The sequence below is a fragment of the Phyllobates terribilis genome, unplaced genomic scaffold, assembly GCF_046119375.1.
Source record: "Phyllobates terribilis strain yellow unplaced genomic scaffold, ASM4611937v1 Scaffold_6607__1_contigs__length_43280, whole genome shotgun sequence".
Taxonomy (NCBI): domain Eukaryota; kingdom Metazoa; phylum Chordata; class Amphibia; order Anura; family Dendrobatidae; genus Phyllobates; species Phyllobates terribilis.
Genome location: NW_027369349.1, coordinates 20821 through 41718, shown reverse-complemented (window position 1 = coordinate 41718; position 20898 = coordinate 20821). Strand labels below are relative to the sequence as shown.

Below are 20898 nucleotides of genomic sequence, written 5' to 3'. Positions count from 1 at the left end.
TTTCTCGCGAAGTCCCGGCACCACCACCGGAGGGCCTTGGCTGGGACGAAGGATTAGGGACAGGAGTGTCCCCATGAGGAGCACTGTGACCTCCATCAGATTCTACACGACCAACAGACTTCGTGGTGCTAGTGGTCTCTTTACCACGCTTCGCGTCTATGTGGGGCAGAGAGTCAAGAAGGTCAAAATAGTCTGAGCCTGCAAAAGGAAAGAAACACGTTAAAAAGACAGTGATAAAGTCACACGAAAAACTGTTAGTCAAGATTCAACCAGCAGGAGGATGGCGAGGGCTAAGCCCCCTCTCTTCACGAAGCTTAGGCGTAACCTCGCGTAAGAATACACGGAGGGAAGAAGAAGGATAATCGGTGTAACGAGCAATGAAATTTGCCTTGAAATCCTTATCAGCAGTAATGTCAGAAAGATAAACCTCTGTCCGGATACCAAACGTGAAGGTATCCTGGGGTGGAGGACGGAATAGAAACCACTGCGTCTTCCAGATTTTCTCATTTGTAGGCAACTTCCACGCCGACTCCACCGAGGTTCGCATAGTAAAAAGACCGATGTTGCCAGTTATCTTTCGAGGAGAGTAAACAAAGTTAAAATGCGAGGCCGAAGGCTTCGACCCAATGTCTTGGGCACGCATAGTATAAATGGAAACGGCTCGCCAGACATCGGGTGAAGTTGGGTAGGGCTGAAACGTGCTCTGAGATAAATTTGAACCCAAGGAGGCAAAGGGAGACGAAAACCAGCTTCCAACGCTTGCTTGCTTATCGCATACCAACCATCGAAGTTGAAGGCCATCTTACAACCTTCTTCGGGAAGCGCTAGGATAGTACCCTTGGGAAAGGGATACTGGTTAGCGATTTTCTTTAGGTCTGAAAGAGACAACATAGAGCGTTCCCCGGCGAAATTGCTTCCCATACCCTTTAGACGAAGACCGGGAACGCGCTTCGTGTAAATCTTCACTGGAGGAAATGAGCCCCTCTAACTCTCCGGGATTATCACGCGAGGCTCCGCGAGTGTAGATGTTGCCGAGCTTCAGGGCTGTCAAGGCATGTTCACCTTGCGCGAAGGCGGTTCGTATAGGGGAAGCTTCGGGGTGGGTATTGGACGAAGAAGCGCTGGACGAAGACGTCGAACGCGAGTCGCTGGAGGAGCTAGGACCTAGAATGGGCACAAGATAATTCTTAGGAGCATGATAGAAATAATGAATTCTCGCGAAATACGGTTTAAGTAAAAAACAAAGGTACTCGCGGAAAACATTATTAATCTCTCCCAAGAAAAACCGTACCCAACCTAAAGAAAAGAGGAATTCGAAAGGGCAGGGGCAAAAGGGGGTTTTTATCCTCAGCAGTGCATCGAAAAGTACGATGGAAGTTGAAAAGGCGGAATAGTTGATGTGACAGGGAAGGTGAAACGACGGCCCGGATGTGACATTAATTAAATAAACATATCAACCCAGAATCCCAAACGATGAACAACGATGGAGGAAGAGACCCCACTCAGGAGACCGGCGAGAAAGGGGAAACACCCATCTATCACACTGCCTCATTATAATAACTTGAGGAGGCCTCCCACCGCCACCCGCACACCGGAATAGTAGAAGCAAAAGTTCAGTTAAGAAGATAAACGACGCCGGAGAACAGAGGTTCTAACCTGACATGGAGGGCAGAGGAGGAAGTGCAAGGAGTTCGATGGATTCACTGAGAGTTCGGGTGCGCGCCAGTACAATCGGAAAGATCGCCGGAAAACCACCAAGAGCACCAGTAGACAACAAAGCTCGCCGGAGGAAGGAAACGGTTGAAGAGGGAGAAGAAACAAGGAGAAAAGCAAGAAGAAATGAGGAATCGGCGCTTCTTCTCCCTTTATATATTGGAAGCAATGTCAGAAGAGGTCCAGTAAGTAAGCGACACGTGGCAGAAGGTAAAGGGATGGTATAAGCTGAAGAGAAGACAAAGGGGCTCCAACAAGAGATGTATGGTTTACGCGTAAAGTCCACGCAAACCCTAAGGGGGTGGATGTTGGACCTCTTTTTACCCTTAAGCCCACATTGAGGGTAAAAAGCGCGGCCCATCAGGAAAAAGGCCCAAGGCCCACTCCAAGTCCCACCCTATAAATAGAGAAGTGGAAAGTAGAAGCGGGGTGATCACTGTTCATTCTCGTTACCTTTTGCAATATCGAGAGCTCTCTTTTCTCGCTACGCGTATACCAAATTCCGTTCAAGTCCCAATTAGCCCTTCGCGAACACTTACACTTTCTCTTCCTCTCTCTCTCTCTTTACTTAAGCCTCACGCATATAAGACCTTTTTTCTTCGTATAGAAACTTTACACGAATTAATACTGACTTGATCGTCGGAGGGTCAAATCCAGAGGCCTCCCTCCTCTGGGTTTGATACGTAGGTACCCGAAGCTCGTATCTCAAGATACACGAAGGGGTCAACGAACAAGAAGCATTACTTACTACACGAAGAGAAGTCAGCATCCCCCCAGTCAGAGAATAAAAGTCCACGCGTAGAGTGTTGACTACGCGTTCATTCCCGGGCTCCAACAGACACTTAATGATCAGGCACTGAGCAAGAGTCGGGTCAATAGATTCTAGCTTGGAACTAATCACCACAAGGTGCGTTGTCATAGTCCGAATTTCACGGAGCATCATTTCTTGGAAGGGAATGTCAGATGTTGAGGCAACAGAAGGGCAGATTATGGATCAGCACTGCCCGAAGTAGAGGTCAGGTGGTGATTATCAACAGGCTTCGTTCCTGCACAATTGACCCTTGATGACGATCTAGGAGCAGAAGAAGGTCTATTCCTGCAGTTCAACAAGTTGAAGTCCTTCATACTCATTGTCCAGACTTTGGATCGTTCATCCTTTAATGTGTCATAAAGACCTGCTCCAACAAGCGTTTTGAGTGAATGCCATACGGGAGAGCATGGTCGTCCCCTTGAAACAATGTAGACATACCTGCCCGTATGCACTATAATTACTCTAGGCAGTTCGATTGGGACTTTTCTTTGGAACCTGTCGAGTAGTATAATATCATTGAAGGTGACTGAGGTTCTCCTCTCCAATCATGGGACAACGCCATGGATAAAGAAACGATGTGCGAGACACTCTCCCTTTTTAGCATGGAGGTAGTTATAATGCTTAGATCCCTCCCAAATAGTCTGATATACGCAACTTCTTTTCCCTGGATTAACTCATCCGATCGTTTTCCACCAAGGGGTATAGAAGCCACCCATTGGAACATCTAATATCCAAGAGATTTCATTGGAGTTGAACACTATTGACTACTCCTCAATATTTGTTTATCCATGTTAGCATGTCACCACAAGACCACAGAAGACGGAACTGAGAATACAAGGCACATACCTGATCTTCGTCAACTTGGATGGGTTGTGCCATAGATGCATAGCCATCAACACATACTCAACTTCACAAAGATTGTAATCGAGAAGAAGCCTGCATGTATTAGAAGTTTTGGAGGAAAGCGAGTACGTAAGGGGAAACGAGGAGGAAGGCAGAACTCAAAGAACATGCTTTCTCGCAAAGGACCGAGAGATACACCGAGACATCGGAATACCAACATCACCATTATCGGAGTCCTCGTTCGAGCTTCCTACTACTCGTCGTTTACAGGAGAGGGGGGTGGAAAGGTCGGAAGGGTTACAGGAGGATGCAATTGGGTTTCTTTGAGAGGAAAAGGTGAGGACTTGCAGGAGAGTTAGGGTTTTGGGAAGAGGTGAGGCTAGTATATAACGTGGAGAGAAAGGGAATGTTGGGGAGCAAGAAATCTTCGTAATTAAGGAAAGCAGAGAGGGAATTTTGGAAGGCGGTGGAAGGATAAGGCAATCAAGGAACGGCTCCAATGGTCACAAGATCTTCCAATCCGATCAAACAAAACCTTCAACCCGAAATTAAATCCCACGAATATCTCTAAAGGTCATTTACCAAAAATCAATCAAATCGACTCGTAATTATCACAAATCAACCTTTGTGATGCATGTACCTGTTATATTTTCTCAATTCTGGCAAAAAGCAAACTCGGTACTCTCACAATTCCAAAGGACATTCAATTTGAAGGAGCTAATGCATGGTCAATCCCTTCAATCCAACAGTCATGGAAACCGGTATAGTATTAATAAAATCTCAATGGAGTCTGTCATAAGCCTTCTCGAGGTCAACCTTGACAATCATCCACCCAACTTTTTCCTTTTCCCTTTTCCTCATGGGGTGGACAGCCTCTGGATCTAACATGATGTTGTCCGAGATAAGACATCTAGGAGTGAAGCTTCCTTGCATTGGGCCAATCAAACTCGGAAGTAGACTTTGCATTCTATTCACAAGCACCTTACTAATAGTTTTTTAAACGACATTGCAAAGAATAAATGGATGGAGTTGACTAAACTTATCCGGATTTGTGACTTTGGGGATAAGGGAGATAAGTGTCTTGTTTAGTCCAGCCGGCAATGATCGAGATCTGAAGGATTCCTGAACCAACTTGATAAGTGAGGCACCCATGATATCTCAATTCGCATGAAAGAAGCATGGATGATAGCCATCCGAGTCACAGACCGGGCCTTAAGTCATCCTATCTGCATCACCTACATTCCGATCTCAGTCACAGTAAACTCCCACTTAAGCTCGATCCAATCTAAATCCAGCAATCTCGCGATAAGCAGCCATGGGAAGTCCAAATCGGAAACAACTCTTCATTATTGATGTTGTAAAGAGGTGACATGACATTCCAGCTCACCCACTTCTTCAATCCATGGATCATCCTCATCTTGATGTGCTCTGATTCTCCGCCTGGTCATAGTCGAGGCATGGAAAAGTGAGGTGTTCCATTCCCCAACTTAAGTCATTCTTCTTTAGGCTTTGAAGCCATGTAATTCTTCCTGTTGGAGGGAAATATCCATTTCCAACTGGGGCTTCTAATTCTGAGCAATAAGGGTCATACTAAGAGATGTTTGCGACCTGATCTGAGCATCTTCAAGTTTAACAAGCAGGTCCGCCTCCCTTTTATGAATTGTTGAAAGAGGAGAGTAGAAACCAAAAGAAAAGCTTAAACTCAGATTGGACAAACCCCAACACCCGGAAATTTATACAAGCAGACAATCCCTACTCTAGAGTCCAAGGCCTAGCCCGAAGTTCCTTACAACTTTCTGAATACCTGATTCCTCACCTCCACTCTTTATTTATACTAAAGGGTGACTCACTCCAAGCTTCTACTCTCATAATTCCCTACCAATAACGGCTATTGATAGAGGATATCCTCTTCCTATCAATAGACCTATGTACCCCTTTCTCAGCATATAAACTACTTAAACCACATTAGGCTTGCTACCCTTCTTACGTCTACCATAAACAATGTAACCATCGACCTTAATAGTAGCCTTGATCACTCGGCTTGTCTTCAAGAATGATTAAGCTCATTCTTCCGCTTCCGTCATGCTCCATATATCCCTGTTAGGCTTTCTGGCAATACCTGCTGCCATGCCTTGGTCAGGACCGAACCCTTTGCTGCTATCCAAAAGTTTTGAATTCTTAGGACGAACGAAAAACTTATTGGTCCGAACATATTCATTGGTCCCTGACCCTCTGGCAGTTTGTAGTCTTGACCCGTTATACATTTTCTGCTAATCGCTGCAAGACGGTAATCAATATAAGAGCTTCTCCAAAATCATAAACGATTTCTAAACTTTATTGGATATATAGGCTCGTTGGACACAAAAGATGTATATGATAACTCTTCATTACGATAGAAAAACATCAAGCTACGAGAATACGAGATAGAATTTGGATGAAGCCTTAATTGCAAGACATTTGGACTCTATTATGTGTTGGACAGCTTAAAGAAGCATGTGATCCCGATAGGTCTGTTGGATAGGTGTTATTCATCTTTCTTTTGTTCCAAAAAATGGAAAACAGTTTAGAGCTGTTGCATATTGCTAGTATACAAATTTTAGAGCTAATGGAAAGGCATGGAGGCCTGCAAATTTGAGAGAATTTGGAAAGTTGGATCACGCTCCATCCATTAGAGCTATCAAAGAAGAAGCAGAATTTTGCAAGCCCGTTGTGACATTGAGGACTGAATTAGAATTTTATTAGTTTATTGAATAAGAAAGTGTATTGGATCACTAACATCTTTAATTTGAAATAGAAAATGTTAGGGTTGGACTTCATACCCGTGAAACCGAAGAACCGATCCGAACCGCACAAAAATGTGCGGTTCGGTGTGGTTCTTGTGTATTTATATATAATGTTTTTTGCGGTTCGGTTCTTGTATATTTTCTCTGGTACGGGATATTACTATTCTAAGAAATTAGGCATGTTATTTTTGTTATTCTTCTTCGACCTAATTCTATCAAGCACAATTTCTACCTCGCGCCGACAACCACCAACCCACCATGACACCTTATAATTCTATGGATTCATACCCGATTCTTCTTCAATTCCGTCGAATTCTTCTACCCAATCTTGATTTTAATCTTGTTCTTCGTCTTCTTGGATCTCAAATCTCTATCTCCCGACTCCAATTTACCCAATTTCCAAATTTGCAGCCTTCCGATATGGATTACGGAACAGAATCGTCGACAATGTCAACCTATTTCGCTCTGATTCAAGCAACTTTGTTGATAACTAAATTTGTTAAGTAATAATCGAATTTCAAGAGAAAGTCACTAACAGTGTCGAGCTATCAAGAGCTTAGTCAAGAGAAAGGAGAGGAAGGCTTCTTGTTTTTGGTTGTGCACCAGTTAGGGCATAACTAAATCGGGGAATCGAATAACTGTTTTTGGAACTGAATTATGACGTATGCGTAAAATGTTAGGAACTCACTTTAGAAGCGATTAAATTGCGGATTTGGATAATGTCGGTTCCTCACTAAAATTCTCAGGAACTGAACCCGACTAAAAAAATTCACCTTGCGGATAGGCTAAAAAAATACCAATAACCGATAGTTCCCAGCCCTAGAAAATGTTGGCACATTTGGCCCAAACGAAGCTTATTCTCATTAACATCTTTGATTGAGTACAATGATAAAGATTTTCGACTCATACTTGCTTCATGTATCGACTAAGAAAGGTTATTGAGTTTCTAACACCCTTAATGGGCCAAAATTGAAAATGTTGGCCCATTTGGTCCAAGTATGAGTTGATAATCCCTAAAATTCTACTTAGTTAAAGATGTTACTGAGAATAAGTATGAGTCGAGAATCTCTATAATTATACTTAGTTGAAGATGTTAATGAGAATAAGCTTTATTTGACTAAACGTGCCTAAATTTTCAATTTCGGTTCATTAAGAGTGTTATAAGCCCCAATATGAGGTATTTAGACTCTTGCCAGAATCTTCAACAACACGGGGAAAGGGGCCACCATTGAAATATATGCAAGAGACGCCGAGATTCAAGGCGGGCTAGGAAGACGACGTCCTTGTGATGTGGGAAGAGGACACCAAAAATCCGTTTTCATTGCTTATCGTCTAGGAAGAAGACGTCAATTTGGTGTTCAGGGTTACCATTATAGAACCGGCTAGAAATCTCTCTATCGGGTTCGCCAGTGTAGGAACTGGAGGGAGGCGCCGAGTTTAGAGGAAGACGAAGGATAACTAAGGAAAATGAAGACGAAATCAAACTTATGAAAGACAGAACCGAAAGTTATGTTCAAATTTTTTTCTAATACAAGCCAATGTAGGAATCCTTCTACACGCAGGAATTCTACGTTTTGTTTTAAAAAAAAATCTTTTAAACACAAATATTTTACATTAGCAAAATACCTACATTTTCATTTTCATCTCAAATTACAATTTGTAACTATTTTATATTGAAACGCACAAATAGTACTCCCTCTGTCCCTAAATAAAGTTCTCATTTCAATTTTACACATTCGTCGAGACGTGTTTTGTTTCGTTAATATCTTTAATAATACAACTCCAAAAATTATAAAATTTTAATATTATTAAAGTACTTATTCAGACGAATAAAACTAGATCACACATGACTATTTTATTTCTTATACATTTAGAATAATCGAGATAACAACCATAAATTATGAATAGTATTGCGTTTTAAAATGAGATCTTTATAAGGGAACGGAGGGAGTATACTAAACCCTCTTGTTCATAAATGATAACCCCGACCGAATGTTTGGTGACAGTGACACGCATATTCACGATGGAGGTTCACCGGAAGTCTTTGACTTCCATTACCAACAAGTTCCAAAATTTTCATGTTTAGGGCTTTCTACAAGCACACATCAATGGGCAGTTTTCTTAGGTTGTACTGCAACAATACATAAACAAGGTGAGGCATCATCGGAATCTGCATGGGGCCTTATACCAGGGCGGTGTGTGTTGCTTCTCTGTACAGCTTCACCCCCCCCAGAAATAAAAGACAAACTAAACCTAAGACGCTATCTGAAGGCCAACGCTCTGCTCAGCTGCAGATTGCCTCGACAGAGAGTTTCTTCATGACGTCAGGACACGGATCTCCACCAAACCGGTCGGGCTCCACAGTCACAACGCAGCCTGGTTGTCCAACGCACTCCTGAAAAATCAAGCCAGATTGAGAGAGAGTTGATACTAGAAACAACCATTTAGAACATAAGTAATTTTTTATTATTTCTCACTCTTCGACCTTATATTATGATATTATTGTCTCCCAGTAGTGAAACTCAACTAGAGTATTATAATCTTTGTTCTTTATTTTTTATATCTATCATATGTCATCAAATACAAACTATTGTAGCACCTCTTTAACATTATTTTAAATAAAGTAATAAAGAATGGACCCGATTTGTCTTATAAATGTGTAAGGGAGAATATCACCATTGAAGATGTTATTATACTCTCTCTTACACATTTTATCTTATGATACTTTCAACCCACAATGATGATAAGAGCATCCACAATGGTGATCTTTAGGAGATCTCTTCTTATTTTTAGATAAAGATAAAATAGATGTGTAAGAGAAATTGTAAGAGATTTTCACAAAAATCTATACAATTAGTTCTTGAAGAAGAACTTTGTGTAAGAGTTTTTGACATGATTACTTACTTTTTATGACACATTCCCTTATTTATTTAATTTTCTTTTTTACTAATTTAAAGTTGAGAATTTTTGGAGATCACCATTGTGGATGCTCTTATCTAGAGTCTCATAATGCATTTTTTACACTTTTTGCATCACTTTACGTTATTAAATAATATACAACACACTATAAAATAATAGATTGGAATTGGATCCAATTTCTATCATAAAATACTTAAGAGTGAATATCACAAACATAATGCTCAAGTCTAATAATGATTTTGAACCACTAAAAGAACTCTTATTCACTATTTTAATTTTCTTTTTAAAAATAACTTATGATAAGAGTATCACCATTATAGATGGTCTCACATGATACTGTATAATGGTAATTTTAAACAACTAAAAAATTCTTACACACTATTTAAATTTTCTTTCTAAACATGGCCTATAATACTATTCTATCTTCTCTTAATATCACTATTATAGATTATCTTAGCAGGATTCCGTCCTAAAATCAAATGACAACAGGAGTAATCCATTACGTATGTATAATAGACTTGTTATCTCCCAACTTCGGATGTCTGATATCTTAACATTTAACAATAGAATGTACGCACCTTTTGAAAAACATCATAGGATTTGGAGGCATGGCAGGAGGATTGCGTGTAGTTACCGCATTGACCAAGCGGCGTTCCAAAGCTAGCGAATTTGATAGAGGAGATAGTCTGGCCGGGAGCGCACCATAGATGAGCTTTGGGGCGCAAGGGCTTATTTACAGCCCCTGATGTGCGGAGTTTCCAGTTCAACAACGTAGGCTGCCATTCGTGTATGTCGGCACAAACACTACCTATCTCTCTCTTCACCAGCGACACCCATCTCGGGTCTCCTCCCATTTCCTCCAATACCACCATTAGATTTGCCTTCGGTTTCAGCCATGACCGTGGTAAGTGGTACCATCTTTGCGAGGGCTCCCCACAGTTCACGGAGCATTTCTTTTCGGTATAATATCCTGAATAGCTGCACTCGCCCCCGCACGCCCCCTCTGCTGCTTTATACGCAGGCCAGTACCGCCCTATGCTCTCTCCGTTTATCCAGACTTGCCCTTTGCCCATGCTCCCCATGTCTAAGGCTAGAGCTTCGTTTCCAGGCGGGGCATCGAAATTCGTCTGCATGCAACCACAATCCAGCTCAACAACAAGAACAACAACTAGACCTAATAAAAATCGACCCGACCCGTTTCTGTGTCTAAACCTGACATGTTTCTACACGAAAGCTTTTTTTACCTAACCCGGTGATCCGAGAAATTCCTGACTCAAAGTATGACCCGATCCGTTGGGCCAAAAATATAAACATAAAAAATACGAAATTGAGTAATATTTTGTCTTTATTTTAATTAAATAAAGTTATTTTTTTATTTATTTAAAAAATATTTTTATTACTCCCTTCAGATACAAATACTCGTCATTAGACAAATTTCACATATTTGAGGTAGAGTTTTATTTCCCTAAATAACTCTAGTAAAGTGTTATTTGAAATGTAAAAAGCAATGTTTGGAGAAATAAAGTAACTTTAATGTAATAATTGAATAGGGGTAAATGTGGTAAGATAAGAAAAAAGCTGGTAAAGCGACATGTATTTATGTCCAACAAAATTGTCCTAAAATGACATGTATTTGTATACAGAGGGGTATTTAAGAAAACATTACAAAAAGACGGAAAAAAATCCACATCAACCGACCTGTTGACCAGAGCTGACACTAAACCTTTATAACCCAACCCGTTATGACCAGGTAAAAGTTCGATCTGACATGACCCGAACCCAACCTGACCGACCCAATTGTCAGGTCTAACAACAACAACAAACATACCTTGTACCAAGTAAGTGGCTCATTGTCATGGACATAGGCTCCTTCCACCCACTCGACAGACGAGCTCCCAGCAAGAGAATGAAGATTTAACGTCTCTCCCCTTAGACCGATCTGATTTTACACGTAACGTCTGTGTTAGAACGCAACACACATTTCAACTCAAACCTACTCAGATATTCTATTCTACACAAACCTTATACGACCAATTCTGCCACGTTAAATCTCGCCGGCCTTCATTCAAACCGTTAAGTGTGACTGGTCCAAGTACGCCGGCATTCCATGTCTCAAAGTGTGGACCTACATTCTGCAAAGAAACAAACTTTAAGCTAACTATTGCATAAATGTGCAATTCTGACAAATCAGGGAAGAGAACTAACTGGGAGGCCAACAGCAATACTGAGCAAGGCTATGTTGTTAACACCAGCTCTCAAATCCACTCCTTCACTGAACGTCAGTTTCGGGTCTTCAAGACTACCATACGCAGTTCCTGCCGGTAAAAAGTAGAACAAACAACTTTAATAAAAATATATGTTTAAATAATAATTTAATAAAATTATATGATTGTTTGTTCCTATATGGTAAATTTGATCCGATAATTTGACAAATTGGGGATAGATTAATACATTTGTGTCATTTTTCGGTTATATCAGTTTAATTATAAATAGTTTGTACTTATTTATAGTTTATCTACTAATATTATAAGCTTTTTTATTATAAAATATACCTAAAAAAGCCGGGATTAACTTTCGTCCCTAAAAAATTAGCCCCCAGTGACTCAAAATCCTAGTTCCACCACTGGCCGTGCATGGTGAATAAAAATGTATTTTTACAGTAACCTCATTGTGCATTCAAATGAAAAGCTATACCAGCTAATTGACCGTTCACGAATACATGAATAGCATGGCCAGCTGACAGCACGGTAAGAACTGGATTTTTCCCACTTGTCAGGAAATCTTCATCTGAGTCTATCTTGACTCTACGGACCAAAAAGACAGAATAGGTAAATAACAAAAGAAAAGTTCAGAATGGCACAAACAGACTCAAGAAGTGAAAATACTTACTGGGTAATGTACCATAAGTAGTCAGTGACGTCCCTGGTAGTATTTACTTGCTCCACTAAACCTACCAAGGTAAATGCACTGTCATCCATGGCAGCAGTATCTTCATTGTACGATTCCCAAATAAAATCCTGATAAACAGGAGTCATCTTCATTGCTACACTCTGAGCACCTACCTGAATATAGTCAGACATAAAAAAAATTGTTTGTTAGTGATATAACTGAGATGATTTCTAATCCATTTCAGCGCCAAACAGTTCTCACCCTTGCTGTGTTATAGACAGTGTTCTTACAGTCAGGAAGAATGCTAATTGACCACGGTGGCAGGTTGTAGTGCATATTTTGAAAAGAAACTGTTGCATAAGAGCTTGAGTCATAGTTTGCCAGGAATGCAGCACAAGAACCAGAACTTGACTTGAAAATATGAGCCTGCGTTAAGAATTACAAAATTATAGATACGGATATAGTCTTTCTAAAATCAAAAGAAAAGTTGGTTAAATAACCTCTTGACTGTTTCCAAGTTTGAGAAGTACAGGATCACTGGATACCAAAGCTGGCTCACAAAGCTTGATTGCTCGATGCAAATCCTTGAGATGGCCCCATTTAGGCTGTCTTAAGAGTCCTGCATAAAGTATAAGATAATTTAAATTATAAATTTTTGGATGTTGGAAGGGTTTTAACTACCAACGGACGAGACAGTTTAAGATTTATTTAAACCAATTCAAATGACAACAGAGGCGTACCAGACTGTGAAATTAACACTAGTAATGACCTTGATAGTAACAGATTATAGATGGCTATGTTATATGTGTTATGTAGGTTTTTTACTTTTACTTAAGATTCTTGAGTGTTTTGACGGTAACAAAGATTCTAACAAGTGTGATTGAATTGTTTCAGGATTTATTAAGTTATCACAGGTATTGAAGTCAAGGGAAACAAGTCAGGGAATGCTTACTTGCCTAGATAATGCTACCTGTGGAAAGAGAAAGAAAGGAAAGGCGAGATCGAGGAATGAAATCAAGATCGATAAAAACCTTCGAGAACAAGTTAAATATTCCAGAAAAGATAGTTTGACGAAAAGGAATTAAAAGAAAAGGCACATTTCTGGAAACTGAAGATATTTGGCGATTCAAGATAAAGAACGAAGATATCTGACTATTAAGATTATTTGAAAATTCCGTGAGATTATGGAAACAGAGAATAAGAAGAGAAGATATGTTGGCAGTTGAAGACATTGAAGGAATCTTTATGAGTAGGAATCACGCAATAGAAAAGAAGGATTGATTTAGGAGATTATTTAGAAGATCATTTTACTTTCTTTATAGTCAAGGAAAAGATATGATTTCATGGCTAGGTTATTGGGATGCTTGTATGAGAGGTCAGGACATTCCCTTATGTAGAGATCGCCGGAAGAACGAAGGCAGAACAGAACGTACGTGGAGAAGAAGTCTGCGAGTTTGTGGAGATTGAGTTTGTGAGGTGCTAAGTAGATGAGGTTCAAGATCCAGGGTTTGAGTTCATGCTACATTTGTACATGAACAAGAAATGAATAGAAGTAGATCTATTTTGAAATCCTTGAATACTAGCTTTGTGTTAGGAATTTCCACTATAAATCACGTGTTTAAAGGTTCCAATTTTCATTTGAATTACTCCCTCCGTCCCATTATATAGTGCTCGTTTCCAAAATTACTCGGGATTTTAGATGGTATGTCTAGTAATGATTGAATGAAGAATAAATGGAAAAAAGGAGGAGAGAGATAATGATAAATGGTATTGGGAGAAGATAAAGTGTATTGGTTAAAGAGAAATAGGAGAGAGAAGATGTTGGATAAAGAGAAAGTGTATTGGAAGAGATAAATTAAAATGTTGAAAGTTTCTATAAACAGAAAGGGAGAAGTATTTTTTCGGACGCCCGAAAAGGATAACAGGAACTACATAATAGGACGGAGGGAGTATCTTTTTTGTGTTATTTCCACTGCATAGTCTCAGGGAAGGAAAGATTTCGCTTTCGTAGGACATAACGCTAACCGATCCAACACTTTTAAAGAAGATAAAGTGTGAAGAGTGACGCTTGAGAGCGTGAGAGATAAATACCAAATTCATCAAGTGGAGCATCATAGTCGTAGCTAGTAGCGATAAAAGGACCACCAGCTGTTCTTCCGAAATTTGTCCCCCCATGATACTGAAAAATGCAAGATCATGAGTAGAGGCATAAGCTTTGTTATATAGTTAACCAGACTGAGAATCGCCAACTGACCATATAATAATTGACAAAAGATCCTCCTTTTTGAATGAATCTAGCAACGGAAAATGCCATATCTTCAGCAGGTCGTGTAGGAACCGGACCTCCGAATTCAGTGTACCTAGTTTCGAAGTTCAAAAAATACAAGCATTAAACCCCATTTCTTTTGCATATGTTACTCACATTAAATTTTGTATAGATACCCACCAGCCAGTCCATGCCTCAGTCCACATTTTTGGCTTGTATGCCTTGTTAGGAGAGAAGTAGTCACAGTAGAAACCATTGCAAGTATTGATCTGAAAACAGGTAAAATAATATTGAATTTGACATCACCCGTGCAAGATGTAGTTCAGCTACAAGACATAGAGTATTAATATACACACACTATCCACCAACTACTCATGTGATGCCAAATGAATGAGTCAAATGAATATTCATATTCCCGAGTCAGACAGGATTAAAAAATGCAACTCATTCTGCTTAAGAGTACACACTATATAGAGAAATGGGCATATTTTCTATATGAAAGTAGAGAAACAAACCCATGTGCAACTCAGCAAAAAATAAAACAATATTCATCACAGCAAAAAGAAGAAGACAACCGAAACAATACAAGCCCCACCAAGCTAATTACTCTCTTCGTTCATACAAGAATGTCATTTTATCCTCTCATTTTTAGAAAAAAGGTTGTCATTCTAGGTATTTCGGTCGTGAGTTACGAGATTACTTACTGAAAATTGAACAAAAATATCTTTTTTATGCAAATTATGATTGCTGATTGGCTAAAAAATGAGGTGAATTAGGAATTCTAGAAAAAATTAATAAGAATATAGGATAATTATTGGATTCCTTAGTTCCTGTGCAAATGTCTAAAATGACAATCTTTGGTGAATGGAGATATTATGAGTTAAATGGGAAAAAAAATTTTGCACAGAAAGAAAAACAGGGATGATTGAAAGTGGTAAAGAGAGAGCAGAGATAATTACAATGGGATCAGGAGCATCATCTTGCTTGCACATGATCCATGGGACACCAGTTTGGAGCCCCACCGCCATTCTGGCGGCCCACTTAGTGTATGATCTACCTGGCGCACCCAGTTCATACTCCATCGGTCCGTATTCGTTCTCAATCTATTCAAATTGTAGAAATAGACACTCAATTTATATGACTAATGATGATGGTCATGGAAGAAACGGCAAGAACATAAGTGTACCTGTGATAGAATAATGGGGCCTCCCTGGGTTTCAAATAGCTTTTCTTCTTTCATCATATTGACAATCTTCCTGGTAAATTTGCGCATTTCCGCCTTCAAAACACCCAAGTTTAAGGGATCTGGATAAACAATATCGAATTGTAATAGTAAAGGGGCGAGATTTCAACCTTGAAAGGCTTGTTATCTGTTCTGAAATTGATTCCGGGAATGTACTTTAGCCACACAGGAAAACCCCTGAAAATGACACACCCACATATGTCAGCCAATGCAGTGATGTACAAGCCATTTCAAAGCAGAAGAAGAAACCTAACCCAAAGTTCCATTCAGCACAAACATACGGTCCAAGTCTGAGGTGAACATACAGACCAGCTTGATGAACCAAGTTGATGAACTTCACTAGATCATACCTTCCCTCAAAATAGTACTAAAACCAACCAAAAAGGAATTGAAGAAATATGCTAAAGAAAGAAACTTTAACTACAGATTAACACAATCCATTACTTGACCGCGTGAGGGTTCATGTCCATTCCAGAAAACATAAGTCTGAATCACATCTAAACCTCCATCTTTGGCCTTCTGTATGAGATCTGGCCACATCTGGGCAAACACAAATTAAGCATTACTTTATTATTTGTATTATTATTCAGCAAGCAGCAAGCATTTACCTCAGGAGCACTGCGTGGGTAGTGAATAGAGCCGGATATCAGAATCCTTCTCTGCCCATTAATGGTGATCGCCCTGCTATCATATTCCACGCTGCCATTCACGCCAGAAAAGCTTTGAAACAGAAACGCCCCAAACAATGGAAGCAGATACATCAAAGGAAACACATTGCTGCCCATCGCTCATAACCAAATCAAAGCTACACCAAGTTTCGGGTTCTGTTTTCAACTCGTCCTCACTACTCTCTTCTTCTACTTTTGCTTATTTCCCTCGCACTTTATTTTATTCTTTGCTTAATGTGGGAAAGCAAGTGTGTAATGGGAGAGAGAAATTTCAGAAAGGAACAGTTTTTGTATAGTGTCTTGTGCGGCGGAAAACAGCTGTTTTTTTAATTTCTTTTTTTAGTGCTCAATGGTCTCCCCTTGGTCTGTTTTATACGCGTTATCTATGTTTTCTCCGTCTTCGAGGATGGAAAAGATCTAGTACTACTCCGTGTCTGAAATGATGTACTGTCATCGGAAACCGGACTTGGAATGCAGTCCATTAGGGTTTCGATGACACTACACTAGTATCTTTGTAGTTGTTCATACCGAAACAAGAAGAAGTAAGAACGCTATCAAGATTCGAGATTGAGTTGAGTGGTGGTCCTGGTGGAGGCATCAAAGAAGGCGGGACCCTATATCTTTCGGCCAGACATACAACAAAAGTCACCAATACGCCAGATTCCAGTCCAATTTTATTATTTTATCTTTTGTTGCCCTATTTCTATGCAAATATTGGATATTTTGTGTGAGTAAAGTTTCAGTAAAAAAAATTTATTTATGAGAAAAAATAAAATGGTCAATGTCGATTAACGGTCAATGCTGGCATTGATCATTTCTATAAAAAAAATCTGAGCGCGATTTTTTTCTTCCACCAATGTGCAACATTTTATTAGATGGACATAAATATGCAACAAAATCTAATGTGCATCAATTTTATATACATGTGCAAGATATTCTGCATAAATGTGCAAGATTTTGTAAGTAACTGTAAGAGATTGTATGAATAAAGTGTAATATTTTAAAAATTAATTATGCAAAATGGTGTGAGTAAATATGCAAGATTTTATAAGTAATTGTGCAAGATTGTATGAGTAATATGCATGTATTTAAGTAAACATGCATTAGAATGTGATTAGGTTTAGTTGATTTTCTTCAAAGGTAAATGTGCATTGAAATATCATTGTTGTGCCAGATTCTCTTACAAAATGTTAAATGTTTTTCTTAACAATGTGCAAGCCTAATGAATTTGGTTATTGCCAATGTGCATCAAATATACTTAAGTTTTCTACACATGTACAAGACATTCTTATTAAATGTTCAATATTTTACGAGTAATTGTGCAAGATTGTCTGAGTAGATGTGCAAGGTATTCTACTTAAATTTACAAGGTTGTTATGATTAGATATGATTGAAAATCTTAATCTACTATAAAATTGGCATTGTTTTGCATCATTAATACCCTCCTTATTGTTTGACATCATTAACCTCTAGAATTCCTATTACTCAGTCCAATTTGTTCGGCCCAATTTGGTTAGCCCAATAGCTCAATCTCTCCTCCTTAGCCTATAAATAGAGACATTCTAATATCTTTCTCTCTTCATCTCTCTTCCTCTATTTGGAGAAGTATGCTCTGTAGCTGCCCACATACGGGATCCTCACATCAGAAACTCGATTTTCCTCTTAGATCTAAATCGATTTGAGAAGTATGCTCTGTAGTTGCCCACATACGGGATCCTCTATATCAGAAACTCGAGTTTCTTCTTAGATCTAAATTGATTTGAGAAGTATGCCCTCAAACTCAACTTGGATTTTGTTTAAATTTCCCTAGTTGCCCTTATTTTCTTTAATCATCTTTTTGGAAATAAGTGTGAAAGAAAAACTAAAATCTCTCACATAAAATGAAAATTGCATTAGACTTCTACTCAAATAGAAAAGACAAATAGTCAAATTAAGTAAATTAAGCTTCACGTCCTTTGAATTCTAAGAGTCCACATAATTCACTTCTTATCCTTTATTACTATTAAATAAAAGTTCTTTCTTATTCTGAAACCGCATTGAACATTTGCTCTTTCTATGTTCCGACCCTTCTTTGCACAAGTCAAAGCATCACCTTCATTGCTCTATAAATAAATAAATGAACACACACATATAGTCCTATAAGAGAACCTTTCACCATGAATCTATACATCATATCGTATCATAATCCTTATAAAGTTGAGTTTTTTTAAGCATATTTCTCAACATACCTTATTTTATTATTGATCATTTTTTAAATAAATGCGAAAGAAAAACGAAAAACTCTCAAATAAAATAGAAGTTGTATTAACCCTCTACTTGATTATGGAAGATAAATAGTCAAATTAACTAAATTTAACTTCATGTCTCTTTGAATTCCAAGACTCCACGTAATTCATTTCATATCCTTTTGTACAATTAAATATTCTCATTCTCAAAACCATCTTAAACCTTTTCTCTTTTTATGTTCCGACCCTTCTTTGCAGAAGTCAAAGCATAACCTCTATCCCTCCATAAATACAGAAATGAATGCACACATGCAGTCTCATAAGAGTGGCCATCACCATGAATCTATACATACGAATAAAAAAATTGAGTGGTTTTATGATTGGGAAAAGATGATCAATATCAAAGCGAAGTCAAACTTAATGTCAATTTATTCCTATAAATTTTTATTCTTCTGCATGTTTTCTTCCATCTTTTCTATTACCTTCAATTCTTAATATGTGTATATAATTTGTTGTCATTTTACGATGTTAGTTAATATAGTGGATGAATTGGAAATTAAAATTTTAAAAAATAAGCTCAAATAATAACAACGAAAGGTTATATACCTAATCAAAAACAATGTAATGACAATAATCCATGGAGTATCACACATGGTCACACAAGTTACGTAATAAAAAAAGCTTCAATTGCAAGTATGTGCTTGACCGGCAATGCAAATTGTATATTAAAGCAACAAATTATTCTATTAATTTCTAAGGAGAATGTCGCCTCAATTATATGTTTTCACATATACAAAGATCCAACAACCCAAACACAAGTCCGTGCAAAGCACACAACTCTTCAATAAAAGTAATTTTCTTTAAAAAAAAAGAAAAGACACAATAGCCCGTGCGTAGCACGGGCATGCCATCACTAGTATTAATATAACCTTCTTAATCATGTGTGCATTTATTTTCTATATATGTGCTAGATTTTCCTAGTAAATGTATATGTAAATGCTACTAATATATATAAATATTTAAAATATTATCACTCGAAATGTAATACAAAATATTTACAACTTTGTTGCACTTACACGTTCAAATCATTGCATGTTTTTAATAAAAAAATCTTGCACATTTAAAACATGGTAGATTTTGTTTTCATAAATCTCATACAATATATATGCAAATTTATAGCACATTCTAGTATAAAATATCACCCATTTTTAAGCAAAAATGTTACATATTTTATGTGGAAAAAATCCCCTGTAAAAATACATTTTTTGACTCTAAAAAACTAAAGTCAACGGGCGGTTAACAACTGGTCAACGATGCTGATTTAATCAATTCGTATTAAATGAGGTTGAATCTTAGCCATTGGATTTTTCAAATCCAAAGAGCGTCATTCATTCTTATTTCTCATAGAAGCAAAAGTTTCTCACATTTTATTTTTAGTTTCTCCAACTTTTGTGTGTTTCTTTTCACCAGATGAAAATATTATCATATAATGTAGATAAAGATAATGGAATTTGTTAAACTAGATGAAGAAGAAATAAATAGATAAAGATAAAAATAGACCACGAAGCATATGGTTGTACAAAAAAAGGAGATGAAAAAATGGGTGTTCAGTTAAAGTAGATTAAAAGAGATGATTGGTGATTGTGAGCATAAAATAACGGAAAAAGACATTTAAATATTTAGAAATAACAAAACAAATGCATCTAAAATGCATGGACTGAAACACTCCATATTTGTTAACCTCTCCTTTTATCCAAACCTTCTCATGAACTCTTAATCAAAGACGAGGTTTGCCTCCTTTCTCGCTTTATCCTCTTGTTCAGATGGACATTCGACAACTTCTAACAACCTCTCAATTGGGAGTGCAGGTACTATAGAATTCAGATCAATAGTTCTACGTATAACTTAATTAGATTTACTGGAAAAATTGGCTACTTATAGCCTTACAAGAAATATTCAAAGTACTCATAAATCACAACTCAAATAGCTACCTTACCCCAGTAACTCCACTACTTGTCTAATATGACTTCAAGTTAACCACACTTGACTCCTACTTGACTCTAGTAATAATGTGAACAAGCTACTAGTTAACTAAGCAAACATAAGAAACCAACAAACTCAATTATATACATGACATAGTTATGCAACGTTATTTCATCAGCCAAGATCACCTAAGTTGCACGTTGCGCTACTTGTGACCACCGAGGGAGACAGAAGTCGTCTTTGTCTTTCAGGTTTTGTCTCCTTTGGGAGACTACGACTTGGCTTGGAAGTAGTCTAGGAGTTGTCGTGACGGGAAAAAGCATCTGAGTTATGCTTCAGACACGAGTTGTCCGCTTCTGACATTGCTTGGAGGAGTGACTTTAGCTTCATGACGGACCCAACGTATATGACTGAGAGGGAGTTGAGGATCTTGTATACGACTCCATGATTCTTGCAATCTCAAAGTGACTTCAGAGGTCTCTTATAAGATGGTCTGAGTTTTATTCGTTGTTGTCTTTGGAACCATAAATGTATTCATGACCACCTTCATGGTTG

General features: G+C 38.2%; 1 protein-coding gene across 1 annotated transcript; it reads right to left on the bottom strand.

Annotated features, from left to right (window-relative positions):
* Positions 1-8434: 8434 nt before the first annotated feature.
* On the bottom strand, positions 8435-19301 carry LOC141251096 (uncharacterized). Its single transcript, XM_073670221.1, has 19 exons — positions 19261-19301; positions 16076-16187; positions 15912-16007; positions 15722-15834; positions 15578-15644; positions 15411-15503; positions 15184-15327; positions 14405-14493; positions 14213-14318; positions 14050-14137; positions 12459-12577; positions 12220-12384; positions 11959-12131; positions 11764-11873; positions 11275-11384; positions 11091-11201; positions 10898-11008; positions 9648-10196; positions 8435-8545 (listed from the first exon to the last, which is right to left on the bottom strand). Exons 1-19 carry the CDS (start codon positions 19299-19301, stop codon positions 8435-8437), a joined length of 2508 nt encoding a protein of 835 aa, XP_073526322.1.
* Positions 19302-20898: the final 1597 nt, after the last annotated feature.